This window comes from Magallana gigas, chromosome 5 (assembly GCF_963853765.1).
Source record: "Magallana gigas chromosome 5, xbMagGiga1.1, whole genome shotgun sequence".
NCBI classification, from domain to species: Eukaryota; Metazoa; Mollusca; class Bivalvia; order Ostreida; family Ostreidae; genus Magallana; species Magallana gigas.
This window is the reverse complement of record NC_088857.1, coordinates 36,299,886-36,321,522: the sequence shown is the minus strand read 5'-3', so window position 1 is coordinate 36,321,522 and position 21,637 is coordinate 36,299,886. Positions and strand designations below refer to the sequence as shown.

The 21,637-nt window shown below is 34.3% G+C and overlaps 1 protein-coding gene and 1 long non-coding RNA gene across 4 annotated transcripts; one reads left to right on the top strand and one right to left on the bottom strand.

Annotated features, from left to right (window-relative positions):
* The first annotated feature begins 8,071 nt into the window (after positions 1 to 8,071).
* LOC105336856 (neuronal acetylcholine receptor subunit beta-2) lies at positions 8,072 to 14,562 on the top strand. Of its 2 annotated transcripts, XM_020070869.3 has the most exons (6): positions 8,075 to 10,079; positions 10,854 to 11,035; positions 11,453 to 11,497; positions 11,593 to 11,717; positions 12,907 to 13,445; positions 13,598 to 14,562. In XM_020070869.3, exons 1-6 carry the CDS (start codon positions 10,043 to 10,045, stop codon positions 13,954 to 13,956), a joined length of 1,287 nt encoding a protein of 428 aa, XP_019926428.3. In that variant the 5' UTR covers positions 8,075 to 10,042; the 3' UTR covers positions 13,957 to 14,562. The 2 variants fall into 2 exon arrangements, with proteins under 2 accessions (XP_065940931.1, XP_019926428.3); XM_066084859.1 differs by lacking the exon at positions 11,453 to 11,497 and having other exon boundaries at positions 8,072 to 10,079.
* Positions 14,563 to 15,381: 819 nt separating this feature from the next.
* LOC117690636 (uncharacterized) lies at positions 15,382 to 21,115 on the bottom strand. Of its 2 annotated transcripts, XR_004602562.2 has the most exons (5): positions 16,867 to 21,115; positions 16,462 to 16,557; positions 16,281 to 16,371; positions 16,114 to 16,197; positions 15,382 to 15,870 (listed from the first exon to the last, which is right to left on the bottom strand). It is a non-coding gene; the product is annotated as an uncharacterized lncRNA (long non-coding RNA). The 2 variants fall into 2 exon arrangements; XR_010714227.1 differs by lacking the exon at positions 15,382 to 15,870 and having other exon boundaries at positions 15,908 to 16,197.
* Between the last annotated feature and the right edge of the window lie 522 nt (positions 21,116 to 21,637).

Here is a 21,637-nt window from a genome sequence, read left to right as displayed (position 1 = left end):
TTTAAATTTCTGTTAGCCATATTTTCATGGAAAAGGCCGATAAAAGCCTTATTTGGAGCAAAATTGAATTATTGTCGTCCTGTACAAAAATTGATTTGCTACATGTATATATTCCTTAGAAGAGTAATATTTCCTTTGACAAAAATTCATGATTTTTTCAAATCTTATTTATCATAAAAGTTTAAATTATATGCAGACTTATCATACTAGCAGGTTTTTGCAGCGAAATAAAATTATAAAAAATACAGCTCATATTGCTTTAATTAATTCAATTCCTGCTTGAAAAACAGATATTTCACCTCTCCCATTTGCCTTAATATATTACTTTGTAATATTTTAAAAAAAACACCCACCCAATATCTGCTGGTCACAATGTACTGTTCTAAAGTTTAATTGATTGCATTCAATTACTGAACGTCCATGTAGTGGAAAGATCTCATTAACGTTGTTTGTAAAGTGCTCATGAAAATCGCTTTAATGCCTGGCGATACCCCACCCTTTCCGCTTAGTTTCCCGTTATCGAACAACAGCAACATCCCAAATATTTAAAATTAAGTTTGTATATTGAAGCATGCATTTGAAACTGCCTTTAAAATGCATTGTGGTTGACAACAAGTATATAGATCTGTATATTTACATTGGAGTTATTTCAGTCTCATTCTTTGTTAATTTATATCATAGAATGACCATAATCATCTAGCTAGCCGCCCTAAAAATGCTGTTTCCTAATTGCCAATACCTAAAGCTATACAAATTAAATATATCGTGCTTTATTTATACCAATTTTTGTGCCTTTATCGTCACAAACCAAGACTAATATGTACAGTCCTCTTCCATAGCTATGCAGACTCCGATATGAGCTTGAGACGAAGATGTGGGTCGTAATCAATAGAAAGCAAATTAAAGAAGCTGTCGTTCTTTTTTTATGAAATGCTAATTTAAAACTTTAAACTCAAAACGAGATTTAATTATATAACTGTATAAAATCGATAAGAAAATGACTCAGGTTGCCTTGTTAATGGCTGGCATTGATCACTTATCCTAACTGTTTTGATGATGTATAATTTTTTATACCCCCGCTCCGAAGGACCCTTGTGTATCCGTCTGTCTGTCTGTCTGTCCGTCCGTAACAAAAATGTCTGTCGCATTTATCTCAGCAACTATATATCGCAGATGCTTGAAATTTTTACACAGTGTTTGTTAAGGCATGCCATATCGTGGGATATATAGTACCAATCGGACGTCAACTTCCTGTTAAATGACGACTTTGCTTATTTTTTAACCAAAATTTTCAAACAAATTTCTGTCGCATTTATCTCAGCAACTATATATCGCAGATGCTTGAAATTTTTACACAGTGTTTGTTAAGGCATGCCATATCGTGGGATATATAGTACCAATCGGACGTCAACTTCCTGTTAAATGACGACTTTGCTTATTTTTTAACCAAAATTTTCAAACAAATTTCCGTCAAAGAATTCTCAGCAACTGTTTATCGCAGATGCTTGAAATTTTTACACAGTATTTTTATAGGCATGCAATATCGTGGGATGTATTTTTGTACCAATCGGACGTCAACTTCCTGTTTAATGATTACTTTGTTTATTTTAGCCAAAATTTTCAAACAAATTTTCCTCAAAGATTTCTCAGCAGCTATTTATCGAAGATGCTTGAAATTTTAACACAATATTTGTTTAGGCATGCCATATTGTGGGATATATTTCTGTACCAATCGGATGCCAGCTTACTGTTAAATGTCGACTTTGCTTATTTTGCATATTCACATCAGAGCGGGGGTATCACTAGTGAACATTGGCTCACAGATATCTTGTTTTTTATGTGTATACTTTAATTCAACAGACAACCCAGAATGTATTAAATTGTCATTTTAATGGTAAATGTAGAAATCCCCCACAATATAACGGCATACAGACTAGTTTCATTTTCTTATTGGCTGGTAGTTATAACGAGATTCTGATGTATTTAAAACAAGAAATCTGTTTTAAAATGTTTTGCCTCAGAATTAAGAAATCAACAAACTCACCCATATCGTTTTGTGATAATCCGAAGAAAACATTAACTTTAATTCTCTTTAGTTTCACATACAATAAATATCCTTATTTCACATATAATATATTTTTTTTTATCAAAAAGTAGTTTGTATATAAGGAAAATTAAGTCGGCCTTGAAGTGTATTACAGCACTTACTAGTTTTATGATCAGTATTTAATTACTAAATCTTTAATTTGGACTTGCATATTGAAGTAGAAGGAAACATAAAAAAAGTTTCTTTAACTATTTTCAAAAATACTGTTGTTTTATGCATATGTCCAAAAGATTTAATGATAAAAATTTCAAAGAAATCTTATTGTTATCTCTATACCATCAAATGCTATAGGTTTGGCAAGTTTTTTACATGGATGGTTTGGATTATTCAAACTTAAATTAGAGTTTGCTCGCTCATGTCAATAATTGTATATGAACCAACACGTTTATAATATTACTGTTAAATAATATCGTAATGAAAATTCCTTTGATTATGTAAATAGAGCATTCAGGGTCAATCAAATATATTCAATCATAAGCTATTCCTTGGGTGTGGGTTACTGTCTCAAACGTTTTGATGACCATGCGATGAGTCAGCAGAATTGACGTACAGTGTAGGGTATAAATAGGAAGCGCGCCTGCGCATAGTTGTTAGTCTACTGATAGACGCAGAGGAGAGAAAACCTCATTCAGAGAGCAGAGTTACAGCGATAATAGTAGGTACGGTTTATGTTTCATTTGCGGGACCCCAAAATACTGCGGGTGGACCATTTGAAACATTAGAGTATATCATATAGTCCGGGAGCGGGTGGACCATTTGAAACATTAGATTATATCATATAGTCCGGGAGCATAGGCTCAGAAATAAATAAGTTCGGACTAGGTTTAGAACAGGGTCTGAAACGGTGGTCTGAAACAGTGGTTTCAGACCAAGTGTTGTACAGATTAGCTGAAGGAAAATTATACGTTATAAATCAGTTAGAATCATCGTGTTTATTTAATTTGATGACAGTGTTTAAGAGTTGATTTTATTCCAATCATTTAGAAACGTAGGAAACGTTTAGGGAAAATTATTATCCGTGGTTTGAACTCACATTACACGTTACAATATCATTTAAACATGTCTGTTTGTTTGAGCAAGAAATGCCACCTAAAAGGGGGGGGGGGGAGCAGCCGGACTGACAGGATCCACGAGGACTAAAGTCAGGAATAGGACGGAGGAGGGACATACATGTACATGTATCACAGCGACGAGAAGTTAGATGCAACAGGAAATTCCTTTTGCCCAGGGAGATGAAAATTACAAGCGGCTATTTAAAAACCTATTCAAAAACATCATCATACATGTACAACCAGGAAAAGGACCTTGCACACGTACGTGTATTAATGTCTGTACCCACCATAATACTCCATAAAACTATTCTTTGCCAATTGAAAGCTTTCTTGCAGATCAAGCATTATTTCACAGTATTTTCAAATTGTTAATGCTAATACGAGTAAACAAACCAATTTTAATTCTAAAAAATCCATATCTTAATCAACTTAACTGTAAATGCCTGAAGACAATTGCATCCTTATAATAACAAACGGGACAGGAATCAAACGATAATCTACATGGAAACCAGCCATTTGGACACAGACCACAATTATTTTTCCCTTTTATTCCTTTATATCACAAAAATTCATATAAAAAATTTTACCGGCTCAAATCTATTCAAATTTGGCCTAATGACAGACAAACATTAGTCCAACAACATTTCCAAAGTACAGGAAAATCAACCGAGAGGGGGCTGCGATATGGCCCCTACAATAACCCCTACCCTGCAATATCCACTTTCACTTCGGAATATTTGTAAACATTGGCCTCTTTACACCCTTCCTATTGCGCCTTTAAAGATCGATTTTCCCAATTAAATTTAGCTAGTATTTTTTGAATCCTTCTTCTTTCCATCCATGCCCTAAAAGGCGCCAATTTCGCCCATTTAGCACCCCTGTGAATTTTTGGAAAAAAACATACATTTTTAGAATAGAAATACTTGCCTGATCAATGAGCACGGGGTAAAAATAGTGATATGTGACCATTTGATACTTTGAATTTATTGTATACCAAACCCGATTTCTTTTCCCAGAAATTTTTTACACACAATTTTTATTAATTCAATGTGGCCTGACATCAGCAGGCTTATTGTTGAATTTTACCTTCAATTAACACAAGTAAGTCACAAACAGGAATTAAACAATTTTTAAACAAAGACCTTGAACTTGCCCAAAAGACCTTGTGTCAAGGTCATGACACACTCTCAGGTAATGAGCAATCATTGCGTGAAGTAAAAACCTCTAATGTTTCTCCAGAAGGAAGACATAGACCGGACAAGAATATTGAACTTTCACTGTCAGTGACCTTGACCTTGACTGAATGACCTTGGTTTAATGTTTTGACAAACTCTCTGACCATGAGCAATTTTTCTGTGAAGTAATTACTACTAATGTTTCTCCATAAGTAAGATGTGGACCAGATAAAAATTTGGCACTTTTTTCTGTAAATGACCATTACCTAACCTAAATGACCTTAGGTCAAGGTCGTAACACATCCTCATTTCATGAGCAATCTTTGTGTTTAGTAAGAATTTCTAATGTTTCACTATAAGGAAGATATGGACCGAACACGAATTTTGTACTTTTCATGTCAGTGACCTTGCCCGAAAGACCTTGGGTCAAGGTCATAACACATCCTCAGGGGATAAGAATTATTGTGAGAAGTAAGAACTTCCAATGTTTCCCCATAAGGAAGATATGGACCGGATACGAATTTTGCACAAACGGACGGAAGACAAGGTAATTCCTATATACCTCCCCCCCCCAAAAAAAAAGCCCCTGTGTTATCGGAGGCTATAATCACAGTCTTTTTTTAAATAATCAAATCGCTTTATTTGAAATACATAACTGACTTCTTTAAGAATGACGTGAATTTTACAGCGAACCGTACTCGCATAACTTACGCGCATGTAACAATTCGTTGAGTTACCCGTTGCCAAGTATGTTGCTAATGCTAAAGGTAATAGAACGGATTTTAAACTTCGTCTCAACCAAACAGATTTCAGTATTTTTAAAACATGAAAGTATAATAACTAATGTTTATACAGCCGAATGGTCAACCCCAATACCAAACCACTTATTATACCACTTTCTTCACAACAAATAATTCCATTTTTTTTTAATATTTCAAAGCAGCTACAGTATGACAAGTTTTGCTGTACATTCAATGAATGCATTCATAAATGTATCAGATGTAGCGAAAGCCATCCAAAGAACTCTCAGACCACAGACCTTTCGCGCACCAACTTTTTAGCACCAAGGGAAATACTTTGACAGCAGTTTTGACTACACGGGCGAAACAAGTCCGTTTAGATCACGATAAGGTCTAAGGTATCCGCATCTGTACACCATTACAGCAGATAGTTAGACGGAAAGGGTTCTAGGAAGATTATTATAGGTACAGAAACTTTCAATATACCTGGATGGATACCCATATGTTGGTGTAGAATGGGTTCATGGATATTCTACGACTTTGAGATAAATCACCCTTAACCTCGATCGGTTAGAGGTCACATCAAAATAAATCAAAGTCGACAATAAAAAGGATAAATTTATGAGACTAAGTAAAATCTGTATGGTATAATGCATCTGATACATCTATATAATTATATAAAATCTGTAAAGATTGCTCTCTGTTGCCTTAATGGTGGCGATATGGCTTCGTAATTAATCGTTCATCTTATAAAAGATTCACACTAATGTATACACCTTCCATTTTCGTTTCCGCAATAAATCATAATTAAATACATGCAAAACGGGAAGAACATTACAAGAGTAAGCGTTACTTCTATACGATCAATCTCCGTTAATTGACAAGCCAACGGAGCAAAGACATTGTCCACTTAAGCAAACGCACAGGTCGATCAGAGTGATAACGTGCGGAAGTCGACTTCAAAATCGATTGCATATTCTACTAACAGCTTCTAAAAGGTTTGGTGGAAAATGGCTATTCATCTGTGAAATTACCGGTACTAGAAGCGACTTTGAACCTTGTTGCATGTTCCTTGAAAATTTTTAATTTATTCTCCTTCATTCTTCAAGATTACTGGTGAATGTTTTATGGTTAAGGGTCAAGGGGGGTGGGGTGTTCCCTTGTGCGTTTTGGCATTATGCATATTCCTTATCTTTCAACATGTGTAGAGTATAGATGACTCAGATTTAAGTATGTAAGAATGCCTTTCAACACGTTATAGAATTTAACAAAGTACTCCAATCCTGTAAAAGATAAAGGCGTTAACAACATTAAATATAAAACAATGACTAAAAGTACTCTCTCTTGTTTTTGTGATTGTGTGGTCGCATTGATTGATCCCCTCCACCGCACAGCGGCATAAAATGTTTTATCTTTCAGATCAATTAGGTTTTTTATGTCCATCTTTTTCTTTAAACAAACAATCAATGTCTACACAAATGTATCATAGGGAGGGGGCCGAATATTGAAATCACATAATTATGGTAAATTTACCAAAACAAGATATTGGATACCTCAGCCCTGCAAACAAAATAACCCCTATGACCTTTTTCTCCGCATAGAATTTTTTCTAGATCTGCGCATGCATATATATTTTTTTACTAGTAGTACATTAATTTGCGTGTTGTCCCATCAAAGTTTTGAATATTATACGTTCGTATTCTTATATGAATACATTCATTACATTCTTTATACAGTTGGAAACTTCAAGTTCCTTAAGTTCATATTAACATTTAATTTATAAAGATGTTAGTAAGAAAAAAATTCTGCTTTTCATACATAACTGAGCAGTTTTTCTTATCCTTAGCAGAAACATGAATGCGCTATCAATTATTAATGCACATTATAATAATACCCTGGATTTCCTAAACTGAAAGCTTCTACGTCGATGAATGAAAACAATCGATTCTTTATTTTTTAAGTATCTGAATAATTATTGTTCATTGTACGCTCATTTCAGTTATAGTCTGTCCCAAGATATTTATGTAGCACATTTGGACGTTTTTTTTTCTCATAAAAATACACACCTGTGTCTGAGGCTGTGAAAGAAGTGCAATTAAAATGCATGAAAGGTAAAAATTTTCAAGATATCTTAATTGACACGTTATCAATTTTCACTCCATAAAAATATCACAGGAACAAAACCAGATTTCTTACGGAGATTTATAATGGGGAATGTTTACATCTTTTCTCAATTCGGAAGTCATTAGGAATACCTAGCAAAATGTTTCAACTTTATCATCCGGGCATGCTGCAATACAAAATCCCTGTAGACATCACTTTCTTTACCCGTGTCTCAAGACCTAACAACAGCAATGTTAAAAAGTTCTTTGGGATATGAACTTGATTGGTAGGTGATCAAATCTTCTGAGAAAACCTTTTGGATTCACAGGATGTAATCACGTGATCAATCCTGATGAACATTTGTTTTAATATTTCTTAAGGTCAAGATATACTAGTAGTAAATGAAAGGTGTCTACAGGTTTATAAAATTCCAGACATAAATTCTTTTAACGATGCTTCATAACAAAAGCTTTGTTTGATATTGTGTATGGAAAACCCAATGACATATTTTGTTTTGAACTGTCATTTTGTATTAAATATGAAGGAAATGAGAATCACACCTCAGAGTTTTATCTTTAACTAGCATTAAACAAGCTTTTGACCTCCTCATTAATTTAAATATAACTTTTCCCATTATTTGATATAGAATTTGATATAGAATTTCAAGAACCTGTTTCATTTTTAATCAGGGTTTCCAACGGAAAAATCCGGTTATTGAAATGGTGAAAATGGCGGACGGTTGCAAAACGGGTACCCTATTTGTACGGATAACTCTTGCTACATTTTTAAAGATAGGAAACTGTTGTTTTGCAGATCAATTGTACATATATCAGAGGTGTGCAAATTGCTAGGCTTTTAATTTCTGATAAAATTAATGAAAAAATACCAGCTTTTGAACTTCGTCATTTTTTGGCAAAATATTGCATATATTAAGGTACTCCATTTCTCTTGATGCGGTAGGTAGTGTTTTTCAATTATTTTATTTAATTATTACGTGTTTTGACCTGGGTTCCAAGTGTATCATATGACGATGTTCCTCTAACTCTACATGGATTAAGAATGATTGGTATCGTAATATTTATACTCTAATTGGATAATGTTGAAATCAATGGGGACACAAGGTGGGGTCTTTAATAAAATATTATATTAATAGTGTTCCTGCACCCTGTTTCTTTTGAGAGAAGCACTTGGAGTCTTTGTTGTCAGATTTACTGTACTAAGTAGATAAAATGTTCTATCGTTAAAATGACAGAAGTCTTACGGACCCGGTTTAACGATAAAATTCGTCCCATATACTCACTTCTTAGCAAATGAAAAAAAATATATCGCGCTGTATCTCGCCTAAATTTTCATATAATTGGTCTCAAATACCTACAATGTTGCTCTGTTATATGCCCATATTACCATAATAACTGTTTTTACAACGAAATCACTACCACTTTTAACATCACGTTTGAAAATTGGCTGTCTATGGTCGCCATGTTAATGATAAAATCCGAGACATTCAGAGTGATTTTCGACAAAATGGCAGTTAAATTCAAACGTGTATTTTAACAAAATGCCTTGGTACGACTCATTAAATGGATATTTTGTTGACTAAACTACATATGCTTGTTTAAAAAGGTTTGTAATATATAAATTGTAGTTTTTCCCCTGCATATTATTTTTAACATACTTAAAATCGAAGCGAAGCTGATTCGCATCGCGGCTGCTTCATTGCAAGTATTTGGGACGAATTCTTACTGTGACCTGAGCGTAGCCTGGTCACGGTAAGATTATTCTTTCTGTGTACTAAGCACCTCACTTTAATTCCCTGGGTTGCTTGCCATTCCTATCTCTTCTGTCTAATATTTAACAATTTCTACCATTCTTCTCTTTCATGATATCGCTCGTGCTGTTCTATTACATGTGCCATTCCCTAATGTCTACAGCACAGCTGTTGATATACCCTTGGTGTAGACTAATTCAAAGGTTCTCAGTCACTCCATTTCCCCACACTTACAAATTCATTCATTAAAACTGGGCATTAACATTACAGTATGCCAACCCCGATAAAGTGCACCGATATCATTATGTCTACATTGTCACAAAGATTAAAATTATATAATTTACTTTGATTTAATCATCTGGCTTTAAAAAGTTTGAATTTGACCTAAATCCCTGCAAACCCTTTTATTATATACAAGCAAATTTGAGCAAGATTAAGTCAAAGGGAGTGTGACAAAAAAACTGGAGTTTAAGAGATGTGCTTTAACATTTATTCTCAAGACGCGGTTTAATGTTGCTGCATTTTTGTGATCAAAAGCACTCTTTTGGTAAAGAACCAGGTCAAAACGGTAAGCGGAGAGAACATATGAACCATACAAAACATTTAACAAGGGCTGACGTTTGGGCTATAACTTTGTTCAGGTCTTTGCACATCCTTTGATCAAAGAAACTGTTGATAAAATTTGAGTCAGAATAAACAAAGAGGGCAGAAATAAACGATTTGGAAAAGGAATAAATTCATGATTTTGGCCTGATTTACACTTTTGTTTAAGGCTATTTAACATCCATAGTCTCTCAAACTTCCGTAAATTAAGTATGATATAAAATCTAACCAAGTCAGCAGTTACATGTAATAATAACCGACAACTGAAGAGAACTAGTTTAAAATCGGTTATTTTTCTCATTGGAATTGTTATCAATAAAACAAATGTATTCAGAGCATGCGTCATGGATTGGTGTCTTGTCAGCAGGTAGCTAATTTGATCAGATCATTTGACGAGAATACCATATAAATGTAGACAGGTATATGTAGATCTTTGGACTTTAGTAATCCCAAGGAAACCAGTCTAAACAGCTTCCGTTTCAGCAGATTTTGAGATGAAGATCTTGGGCATAATTTTTTGCAATATACAGAGTAAGTACAAGAAATCTACTTTTAAAACATTGATTTTAAAAGAAAACTTGATCAATGCAAAATAATGTTTGTCAATATTATTCAAAATAAAAAGCAAAGTATTTTAAAAGGGGCATGGTCACGATATTGGTCAAAAATTATTTTTCCGATTTAATGTTTACAATGCATTAGTAAGACAGTTTTAATAAGTCCTAAGAGATAACACGAGAAAACTACAAGTTATCGGAAAAAATCAAATCATTTATATTTATTTAGCTAGATTATTATTAGATTTCTTTAATAATGCAATCGATGGAAAATCCCTTAACTCGATATCCGTTTTACAAGATTAACCTTAAAAAATATCCCATGGGTTATTTTTTTTTATTTCAAAAAAATATGTTCGCCACCTACTCCTTTCTGTGTAAACTTTTGCATCATCCACATGAATTGATGATACATCGTTTTCTTTATTAAGAAATATGCCCCGAATTTAGCCTACTGGTTCCCATATTGATAAAACTAGAAAAAGGAGCCCGGAAAAGAATAATTTACTTCAAACTCTGAGGCAGATCTTTCCTAATTGCCCTGATTGCCGTTATTTTTATCATTATAGATAAAGCAATAGAGAAATATTAAATTCTAACCGATAAAAGTCAGTCAGTTAAAGGGTTACATGTTGTTAGTAAAAAAAAAAGACCACGGGGCACCGTCTTTTAGCTATCTGTCAGCGGAAGCCTCAAACCGGATCCACTCACTCACAAACTTTAATAATATGATATCGTATGCTTTCAGTGGTGCATATGTTTCACCTTGGTCAAACAGAGGGGAAACCTTCTCGTCCATTTTACTCACTTTCTTTGGAGACTGATCTCCGCACCGAATTGTTTGAGACGAACCAGTATTCGCCACTCCAGCGTCCTGTTTTAAGGGTGACAACAAATGTGTCCTTAACTATACTCACTGTGAATGAACTTGTAAGTGCCATCCATTGATACTTACGAAGCTAGTTTTCAATACTTTTGCGTATCTTTATTCCGCATTTACTTGTTGCATGATTGTAATAAGTAAAATCTTTTACCGGTTAGCTTGTAAATTTGATCCATTTGGTAAATTAGATACAGAACCTTATTATCAAAATACTAGGTAAATGCTTTCATTTATGCTCGTAGAAATAAAATTAATAAGAGAATAAACTGCAAAAAAATATGAATAATAACATTTGAAGTAATAGATTTATTATTGTGTTTAATTAACATGTAGACAAGATCATTAGTTATTGGGGATCTAGTGTTTAACAAAAGTAAAAAAAATAACTTTTTGAAATGATTTTACATACACTAGGTACTGAGAATCAAATAAAAACACTAACACTAATATTTTATATTTTACAGAACATCAAAGACCAGTATCTTTCGATTTCTGGTTACCTTACAATAGTAAGATTTCCAATATACTCAACATAATTTCACGAACACAACACTTAATTTCTGAAAAGTTATTAATTTTCCATAAACTTCCTGTCTTTCCTTAGGCATGGGAAGATAACCGGCTATCGTGGAACAATCCATCCAAAACGTCACAAGATTATACCAATGTAGTGTACCTCTTCAGCGCGGCAAAATATCTATGGACCCCTACGATCATCATTGAGAATTCGTAAGTAGAACATTTAACTACATGTACCATATATCGCGTATTACATGTACTTTGCAACTTACTGTTCCTATATCTACAATCACTTCTACTAGTACTGAATGTATGCAGGTATGATAGGGTTACTTTTTCGGAGTACATTTAGCGGTAAAGGATGGCACCATGTTTTTATATATCTTTTGTTTGAAATTAAGGATAAGTACCTGTGCGAGCTATAGGTTTTAGGGTGTCTTCATGGCAGTGTATTTGTTTTTCAGTAAAGTTTCAACGTTTTGAATAACAATATGTGTTCTCTAAGTAATCTTTATCATAGTGTAGACTAGTTGCTACTCAGAAAAGCTTGAACATGGTGTGTATCGATTCATTTATTGGTATTATCAATATTCATTAATCGTTGAAGTATAGAGTGACATAGCTGCAAAATTGTATAGCTCTACGGGAAATTCGGGCTGACGGACCGTGGAGCTACAGTTCCGTCCATATGAAAAACCTTTTTTGCGCTCAAACGTTGCGCCGATTTCACATTACTAATTTAGGAAAATATTCTGTTTAAATTTAATGCCAATGCATTTCTGACACATTTTAAAAATTTTCATTTCTTTATCTGTCTTTGAATATATTTTAGACACCCACCAGTCTCGTAAAGTGAATAATGTGGTTTGTCTCTCTATCTCAAAGTGAATTTAACATACACCATTTTCTGAGGATAGGAAAATGAAAATATTTAGGCAGGTAAAGTGATGAATCAGTAGTAAAATATCGAAGAATTCTTTTGATATACAAAAATTTACATTTTTATATTTTGCGCAATAAATCTACAGGTTTTTTGTATGGATGAAACTATAGCTCTTTTGTTCATCAACATGAATTTTCCATGGAGCTGCAGTTCTTGGTCTAAAAGTAGCATGGTGTTGAGAAAGAGAGAGAGAACTGAAAAAAACCCAAACAAATATTACAATCTACTCAAAACAAAACAAATACTGTGCATACTTAAATTATCCTTGTCTCTTCTTCTTTTCGCCCCGTGTTATTTTCGCCGTTCTCCATTTGCAAATCGCGTCATTTTAACTTGTTTTGACGCTAGAAATAGATAACGTCCAACCGAAAGTACAATGTCTTGATAAAATGGTACTAAGTCATTAAAAAAACGAAGGTCCCCTATCATCAAAGTAGTAAACTGTATTTACTTTAGAGTGGATGATGTGTCGACCATGGCTGATACTAACATTCCTCTACGAATTACAAGTGACGGAGCAGTATACTGGAGCCTCTCAGGGATCTTTAAGGTGGCATGCGAGTCTGATATTAGGTATTATCCCTTAGACTCACAGACATGCATCATACGAATCACCACCTGGGGATATACACAAGGTGAAATTCTGTTGCAGCTGGATGAAGATAAACCAATAAACTTCGATTACTACAATCAAAATGGTGAATGGGAATTGCATTCGTCATCCGCGTACTACGCAAGCAACAGATACGAAAGAGGATTGTCTTTTTCTACGTTGTATTTTCAAATGACTTTTAAAAGAAAACCATTATTCCATATAATAAACACTATATTTCCTGTGGTTTTAATGGCGTTTCTCATACCCATGGTGTACAAGCTACCGTCAGAATCCGGAGAGAAGATGGGGTACTGTTTAACGGTGCTGCTGGCTTACGCAGTGTATATGTCCATTATCTCCGATAACATCCCAAGTACCTCAAAGAGTGTATGTTTTTTGTGTAAGTTTATATAATATTTTAGTTACTTTAAAATAAACCATACACAATTTGTTTTATAATATACACGGCTTTCACTGATATCGTGTCTTGTTAGTTTACACAGCCATGTCTGAATCACTGTCCAGGATCTCATTGCTGTCATTATGTTTCAGCAATCTACCTCGGACTGACTTTGGCGTTCAGTACAATATCAGTGAACCTCGTCATCCTAACCCTGTATGCCTACTTTCAAGGTGAAACGGCTGCTCCTACTTGGATCCTCACAATAATAAGACGGAAACGCAGGTGTGACGCAGAAGAAAACAAAATTGTGCCATGCTTAAATGAAGAAAATGGCAACATTATAGACGGAAAAGTCATGGAAATAACCCAAACCCCCGAGGCTAAAACGCTGACATACCACGATCTGTCCTTGATGTTAGACAAATTCTTTTTCATGGTGTACATGATTGCTATAACATTGTCAACACTTACACTGTTGATAGTTTTGCTTACAAATTATCATGCTTAATAAGTACATTTTTTGTAGTGAATATTGTCAATGAATGAACAGATAGATTGTCCTTGTATTTTTTTCTCAAGACTCTATCAATGTAAATAAGTGCATTTAATTTGAGATGAATTAATGAAATTAGAGAAAGCAAATGATAGCAATATAGCTTTTAATATTGCTATGTTTATACCTGTTACACCTATGATATATTATAAGGAATAGCTGTTAACGAGGCAGAGTTAAAGAGCAGACTTGAAAACATTTTCCGATCGGGTTCGGTATTTTTGTACTATTATTTGTATATTAAACTTTCAGAAAATTTAAAAGTTCTCCATGAAATAAATCATATTATTTCATTAAAATCAATAATTACGTATAACCTATCATATATTTACATCGCAACGTGTTATGGTGTTCAGGCTTCTATACTATTACGCATGCGTATTTACGGTAAACAAAACACATGCAGGGCTCGTTAAGGAAGGAGTCTTTTCATTATCAAACATACTTCTTATAATAAGAAATGCATGAAATTTTGACACAGTCAAACGGATCATATTACTTAATGATTCTATCAGTTTAATTAAATTTGACCTTTTTGTTTTCGGATAAAGGTCAGGTCAAGGTCACTATTTTTTTCCTCAACGTAAAGAGTGATAAAAATAAGTGTAGCTCTTTATAGTTCTGTAGACATTTGTTTAAGATTTGAAGGTTCAAATCTTCGATGAAATCATAGACCATGAGAGTGTCTATCAGCTTATACTACTAAATTGGAATAAATATTTATACTAAAATTGATATTGCTTAGCCTGCATTTCCTCTAATTTTCTTAAATTTTGAAGAAATTTTGATTATTTTTATATGCTTCCAATAATAAAATATTTCTAATTTTTATGTATTATGAAGACTTTATATAAAGATATAAATTGACAGAAAAGCTAATATATTGACCGTTTCATAAGAGAGAAAAACTGATTTTAGTGATTTTTTCACAAAAATCAATGTATATAATGGGCGCTTTAAAAAGCTTATAAAAATGTTATTTGATAGGCAAATCATATTTTAAAAACATATTCTGAAACCCAAGTATCATATTATTAGTTCACATTAGTAAAAAAAATCCAACATTATTGTTATTGTTTTTAAAATGCTAAAACAGACTCATTATATATATATATATAATCTGCAGCAATTCTGAATTGCGCAACATGTGATATTTTCCTACGCCAATATTACGCCCAAAATATAGTCCTTGTTCCATTCTAAACATTGATTACATTTTTCTATGCCAAGTTGTACGATAGTAAAAAAGAAAGAAAAATATACTATTTTAATTTCCTTTCATCTTGATTTAATGAACAATTAATCAAATTTACGTTTGACAAGTTGAAAACCAGAAAAGACTCCTTCCTTAAGGTTCTCCTCGACATGTTTGTTGATAAAAATGTGTGTTTTCTACTTCTCCCGGGGAATAATTGTTAAAAAGTTTTAAAAAACCTACAATTATTATTTTGTATTTTTCGTGTTTATCATAGAAGTTGCTGCAACTAAAATTCATTTTTGTAAATGACGCCCCTGGAGGGGTTATTTGACATGTTTATGTCTGTTCATTTTAAAAATGAACCGAAATTGGTAAACCATTTATAAAATATCAGGTAAGTGAGGATGTGTTCCGTTTAGAGAGTATACCATGATGACCGTAATCGGACGAAGATCTTGTAGTTTTCAGCACGTGTCAATTACTGTCAATCAAAGTCCACGTGGTACAAACAAACGATAAAAGATTATTCCAGTTTGTACGATTGGCATATCCACAAGTATTAGTTACTCTTAAGTGATTTAGTTTAGCATTTTCATCCTCACTAGAGGGAATGGAAATATCTTCTTGCTCATCCGTGCTCATACCCATCACTCTGCATGGTTTAAAATTATCTAAAAAGAGTATATCAATGAATAATTACATGTGGAACGGGATGGGAGAAATAATGACGGACCAGACCACTCTCCAGGATTCAAACCCGGGCCCCCTGAATCTCTAGTCAGGTGCTCTACCAACTGAACTATATGGTGCCAGTATTCGAACCGGTTTGACCGTCACACATGTATGTTGACGAGTTTTTATTTTGTAATTTACACAACAAAAACATTATTAAAAAAAATGAAATTGTCTTTCACCTCTCAATTCCTCGAGATATCTGTTACACTGCACTGCAATGCTGCAAACTCTTGGTTTATAGGTTGGGATGTCACACAGCACAGCTATGTAGAAACAAGAGAAATATTATTACAATGTACTGCAATATTATTTGTATCTAAGCACAACAATGCATTAATGTACTCACCCTTTTCACAATGTCTAATTTTTGTTTGAATTATCTTGGACCTTTGATGATGTTTCCGCCCAGTACACTGCACACCAACAGAGCATGCTGCCTGTAAAGATATTTTCTTAGTTTTAAAAAGGTCAACGTCAACAATTAAATAGGTGAAATAAAATTTTTGTTGATAAAAAATGGTAAAAACCTCAGTTAAGTTTAATTAATCCTCTACATTCTCTGCGTCTTCTTGTGTCTCCACATTCTTTGTTTCAATGTTTTGTGCGTTATTATAATCCAGTAACTGAAACAGGAATTTGTGATAATAATATTTTTTGATAATAATTAACCAAATGTTAATCAGCTGTTAACCCTAAAATGTTTGCCACTTTAAATTAATAATTTCTCAGTAAACCACAGGGGCTTGTCACGAAGTTTTTTCAACCTTTTATTTCTACCACCTCTACTGGTACAATAAAATACATTGTGCATTTTATTGTATAGAGGTGGTAGATATAAAAGGTTGAAAAACTTCGTGACGAGCCCCTGTGAATAAACATGAATTTTTCTACATTCTTCAAACAGAAATTAAAATGTGATCATTATGGTATACCCGTAAACATTCTCTTTTCCTAAATGCTCCTCTCACTGGCGTAGATGCAGACGCTGGTACACCTATGTTGGGCATATGTGTGACATGTATTTGGCTGGCATTGTGAATCGGGGTATTGTGTGACGAAGACGTCGATGTACCGGTAATAGGCAAATGTATGATTGGTACAGCATCTGGTAGCAGACGTTTCTTCTTTATCTCAATACCCATTGAGTGTTTAATTCTGTATTCAGCTGGGTAGCAATCTGGTGCGAAATGAAGTTCACATAGCACCGAAAATCTCGATGGCTGATTGAAGTCTTGACGCTTTGTTTTAACAAAATTAATCCATTTCCGTCGAAGTTCACGTTTAATTTCTTTTGGAAATTCGTGGACTGAAATATTATCGGCATTAGTGGACGTACAGCCCGCTGCCACACAATACTTGCCGGTTCTTTTCTTCTCTTTCGGCATGGCAAAGCTCCTTGTTTATCGTCGAGTCACTAATGTGACGTCACTTCCGGAAATTCGTATTTTTAGACTTCGCGTTCAGGTGTGTAAAAATAGATTTTCATCGAGAACTTGCTTACGCCTGGTTGTTTTTGCTTAAGTAATATATCAAATTAATCAGCAAACCACTGGTCATTTGATAACGCTAATATTGATATACGATGGATAAGTTCTTTAAATTTCCGGAAGCTCATAATTACGTTAATTAAGTATGTGGAAAAGAATTTAAGTATTTCAACTATAACAATCAACGTTGTTTCTTATTTTCTAACGATACAATAGGTAAATCTGAAGTTATTCACACGTTTTAAGCTGTACTGTCTCTTTAAGTACAAACACTTATATTTACCTTAGACATTTGAATGTAATTTCTGGGCTAAAGTTATACCACTATAACATGTGAGTAGCAAATTTTGAACAAATGTCTAGGGATTATATCAAAGAATTTATTTTTTCGTCAATGCTCCGAAAATCCCTTCCTAAGAAGAATCTTCAAAACACAAAAACAATGGAAAAAAGAAATGTAATCAATGTAACAAGGGACGTAACGCTTCATGTGATGGAGCAGAATAAGAGATTAGTTTAAACTTTAAAACAAAGTCAAAACATGGTCCTTGCATTTCGACTTTCAAATGTTAATAGGCGGATATCTTTTGCTGCAGAACGATGAGCTTCGCTAACACTTTTATACATTCCAAAAAATCCTATTGCACAGTGTTAGCAGAGCTTCATCTTATAAGTGTTTGGCGAGTTGTTTCATCAATCATATTGCATATAGCTTTTGAAGCAAGGATAAGATCGGGGAAACAAGCTTTGGACTGAAAATCACTGGGATTGGGTTATTATGGCAGAGGTATGGAGTTTAAAATTTGCAGAAATGACAAAGAAGTTATCGTATCTAGCAAGAATCTTCTCTATTTTTTAGAACCCCGCTCTGCGGGCGCCCTGTAGTGATCAGTATCTTCGTCCGTCTGTCTGTCTGTCCATCCGGGATAGCCTGTCCGGAGCATATCTTCTCTTCCCTTGGCCCAATATGGCTCATACTTTACCCACAGAGTGATTTTGAGTAAAGAATGTGCAGTGACCTTGAACCATGTTTCTACATATAAGATATAAAATTATAAGATCATGGCGGAATTATAAATAAAATCCTTGTCCGGGGCATATCTTTTACCCCATGGTCCAATCTGGTTCATACTTACATGTACTCACAGACTGTTTATAGTCAAAGGGTATGCAGTGATCTTGAATTAAGTTCGTAGGTTAAGGGCCAAGGTCATATCGGACCGAGCGAAAACCCTTTTTACAGAGCATGTTTACTTTCCCCTTATCCCTATTTGGCTCATACTTCGAATACACAGAGCTTTTGAGTAATGTATGTGTAGTAACCTGAACCAATTTTAAAGGTCAAATGTGAAGGTCTAAGCAGAAATTTATAAAAATCTTTGTCCGGAGCATATATTCTCTCTCTTTGTACAGTCTTACTCATATTTCATCCACATGGTGCCTTTGATCAAAGAATGTGTGACCTTGAATTATGTTAGTAGGCCAAGTGTCAAGGTCATAATATACCATGCAAAAAACATTTTTTAAGAGCATAAATACTCTCCACTTAGTCTTATTTAGCTAATACTTCAATAAGACAGAGCTGTTTAATTAATGGCTTGCAGTGACTTTAAATCAAGTCAAGGTCTTAGTTGATTATGATTAGTTTTAGACCGTAGAATATTTCCCATTTGCCTACACTGGCTTAAATTGGACAAAAATGCCTGTATGTAAAGGGTAATGAGAACAAAAGTTCTATGTTAGCTGGAAAGTTATTGGTCAAAGTCAGAGCAAAATTGTGTAAAATTCTTTTCATCCTATTGTGCATTATTTAAGCGGGGACTTTTGAGATGGTCACCATCTCAATGTTGTCTAGTTATTGATTATTGTACTAGCAACAATTTTGGCCGAACTACATTGTGTAAATTATTATACAGAATCAAGTGGGACATAAGATTTATGGCCTCCATTTCCCCTGATTATCAGCTTGTATGGAAGTACTCGCAGAATCCAAGGTCAATGGAACAGGCTAGAAAAAAAGAGTTTGGCTGCAAAGGAAGTTTCAGATTTGCGTGCCAAAAATATGTCCATTTTTTCCAAGATGGCCGTTGAAATTTTTGTTTTAATAAGTGAAAAGATGGTCCTTAAATTCATGAATAAAAGTGAAGCTTAGACCTAATTCCTTTGTATTTTGACTTCATATTTTGTGATGAGTCCTTTGACGCAATCACTCTCCGACATATTTTCGAAAAGACAGAATACAGGGATCGGAGGTAAGTTTTTGAAATATTATTCCAAGCACACAGCAATTCCTGTTTTAAGTCATCGATGATACGGATGTAGAAAAATACGGTTTTACATGGTTTTTCAAAATAAGTCAAACATTTTCAACTATAGTTAAATAAGGGGATTGTGGGGGCCAAAAAAAAGATGAGATATTGTTTCTTAGTTTCCAGTCTTCCGTCTCTCGGGAGCAATGAACGGAAAAATAGTTGTCCATGGCATACTTAGATGAATTTCCGAAGTAGTTCACAATTACAGGACATAGATGTTCATCTTAAACACTGATCTTTTTTTGAGAGTCCATACTACCTTCAGCAAAAGCCAAAATACCCATTCCATTGTATTGTCCCCAAACCATCAGTTTTAAACTACTTGCTAGACCCTGTCCCAGGTATCCCAAACAAAAGCCTTTCCATTTCTTTTCTGTTTTTCTCCAAAGTTTGAGCTATCCCTCAGGTTTGATATCTCATCGCTGAAACTCACATTTTTCCAGTGTTGCTCAACCTTCCAAGTTAATTTCCCCCTGTAATATTTAAGTCTTTTTTTCCTGTAAACTTACCGGACCCCCAATATCTTTGCTACAGTCCCCCTTCAATATTTTTGACGATGTTATTTTCGCTGGATAGTTCCACATAAAACAGGTTTAGGCACTGATCTATTGAAAATCCATAGTAATATCTGTTAAAGTTTTCCTCCAGTCTTCTTTACAATCTTTGATAGTGCTTTTTGGTTGCAAACTGTCATAAATCGTATTCGCCCACTTCGATCACAGGGGCTCGTCACGAAGTTTTTTCAACCTTTTATATATACCACCTCTATACTATAAAATACACAAGGGAGGAATCAAAACTCGGAAAAATCGCTACCTCCCGATTTCGGTCGCCTCGTATTAATTCTTCTCGGACGTTAAACCCTGCACTCTAGGTATCATTAGATCGGGAAAGGACCATAGTTTTTAGGAATACCTGCAAAATTTAAACATCGGCAACAATTTCAGAAGTTTTCACGCATTTTCTTCCAGTTTACTCTCCGGTGACACTTTCTTCGATCAGATGTTGCGCACCAAATTTATTCATGCGCTCTCATTGGTTAATTTTGTTGATCAAGATAAATCGTACGTTGGCTCGTATTTTAGAGGGATATTCAAATGGTGAGTGAAGAAGTTCTTATTACGTGGTGAGTATATGTATTAATTTTCATATTTATGTAGAAATATTTTAACCATACATCGGACATTCGGTAGGACGTGACTATGTATTTCTTGCATCAAAGCAAGTTTGAATATCGTTTGAAAATCCCTCTAAAATACAAGTCCGCGTACGAGTTATCTTGAGCAACATTGAATTGACCAATGAGAGCGCAACATCTGATCGAAGAAAGTGTCACCGGAGAGTAAACTGGAAGAAAATGCGTGAAAACTTCTAAAATTGTTGCCGATATTTAAATTTTACATGTATTCCTAAAAACTATGGTCCTTTCCCGATCTAATGATACCTAGAGTGCAGGGTTTAACGTCCGAGAAGAATTAATACGAGGCGACCGAAATCGGGAGGTAGCGATTTTTCCGAGTTTTGATTCCTCCCTTGTGTATTTTATAGTATAGAGGTGGTATATATAAAAGGTTGAAAAAACTTCGTGACGAGCCCCTGTGCTTCGATGCTAACTCTCGACACTACCTCGTCTACGAAGGCGCTTCAAAAACCTACTGATGGTTGAAGAAGTCAAATGCAGAATATCTGCTATTTTTTGCCGACTTTAATCCACTTTCAATAGGTAAAATTTTGCTTTATTCTCCTTGAGAGTGAGTTGTCTGTCCTTTCCTCCCATGTTGTTGTTACATTGACGATGAAAAAATAACAGAGGTTATGACTAATTCCGGTTTACAAATGATATATTAAGCCTACTGCGGCTCGTTGGTGACAAAAAACCCCCCCGAAATTTGTAACTGTAAAAT

What these genes read in the sequence shown, in the direction of transcription:
- LOC105336856 (XM_020070869.3), top strand. Translation starts at nt 10,043, where the DNA reads ATGAAGATCTTGGGCATAATTTTTTGCAATATACAGA. An exon ending in TACTCACTGTGAATGAACTT is followed by an intron (nt 11,036 to 11,452) that starts GTAAGTGCCATC and finishes TATATTTTACAG; the next exon opens with AACATCAAAGACCAGTATCT. An exon ending in AAAGAGTGTATGTTTTTTGT is followed by an intron (nt 13,446 to 13,597) that starts GTAAGTTTATAT and finishes ATTATGTTTCAG; the next exon opens with CAATCTACCTCGGACTGACT.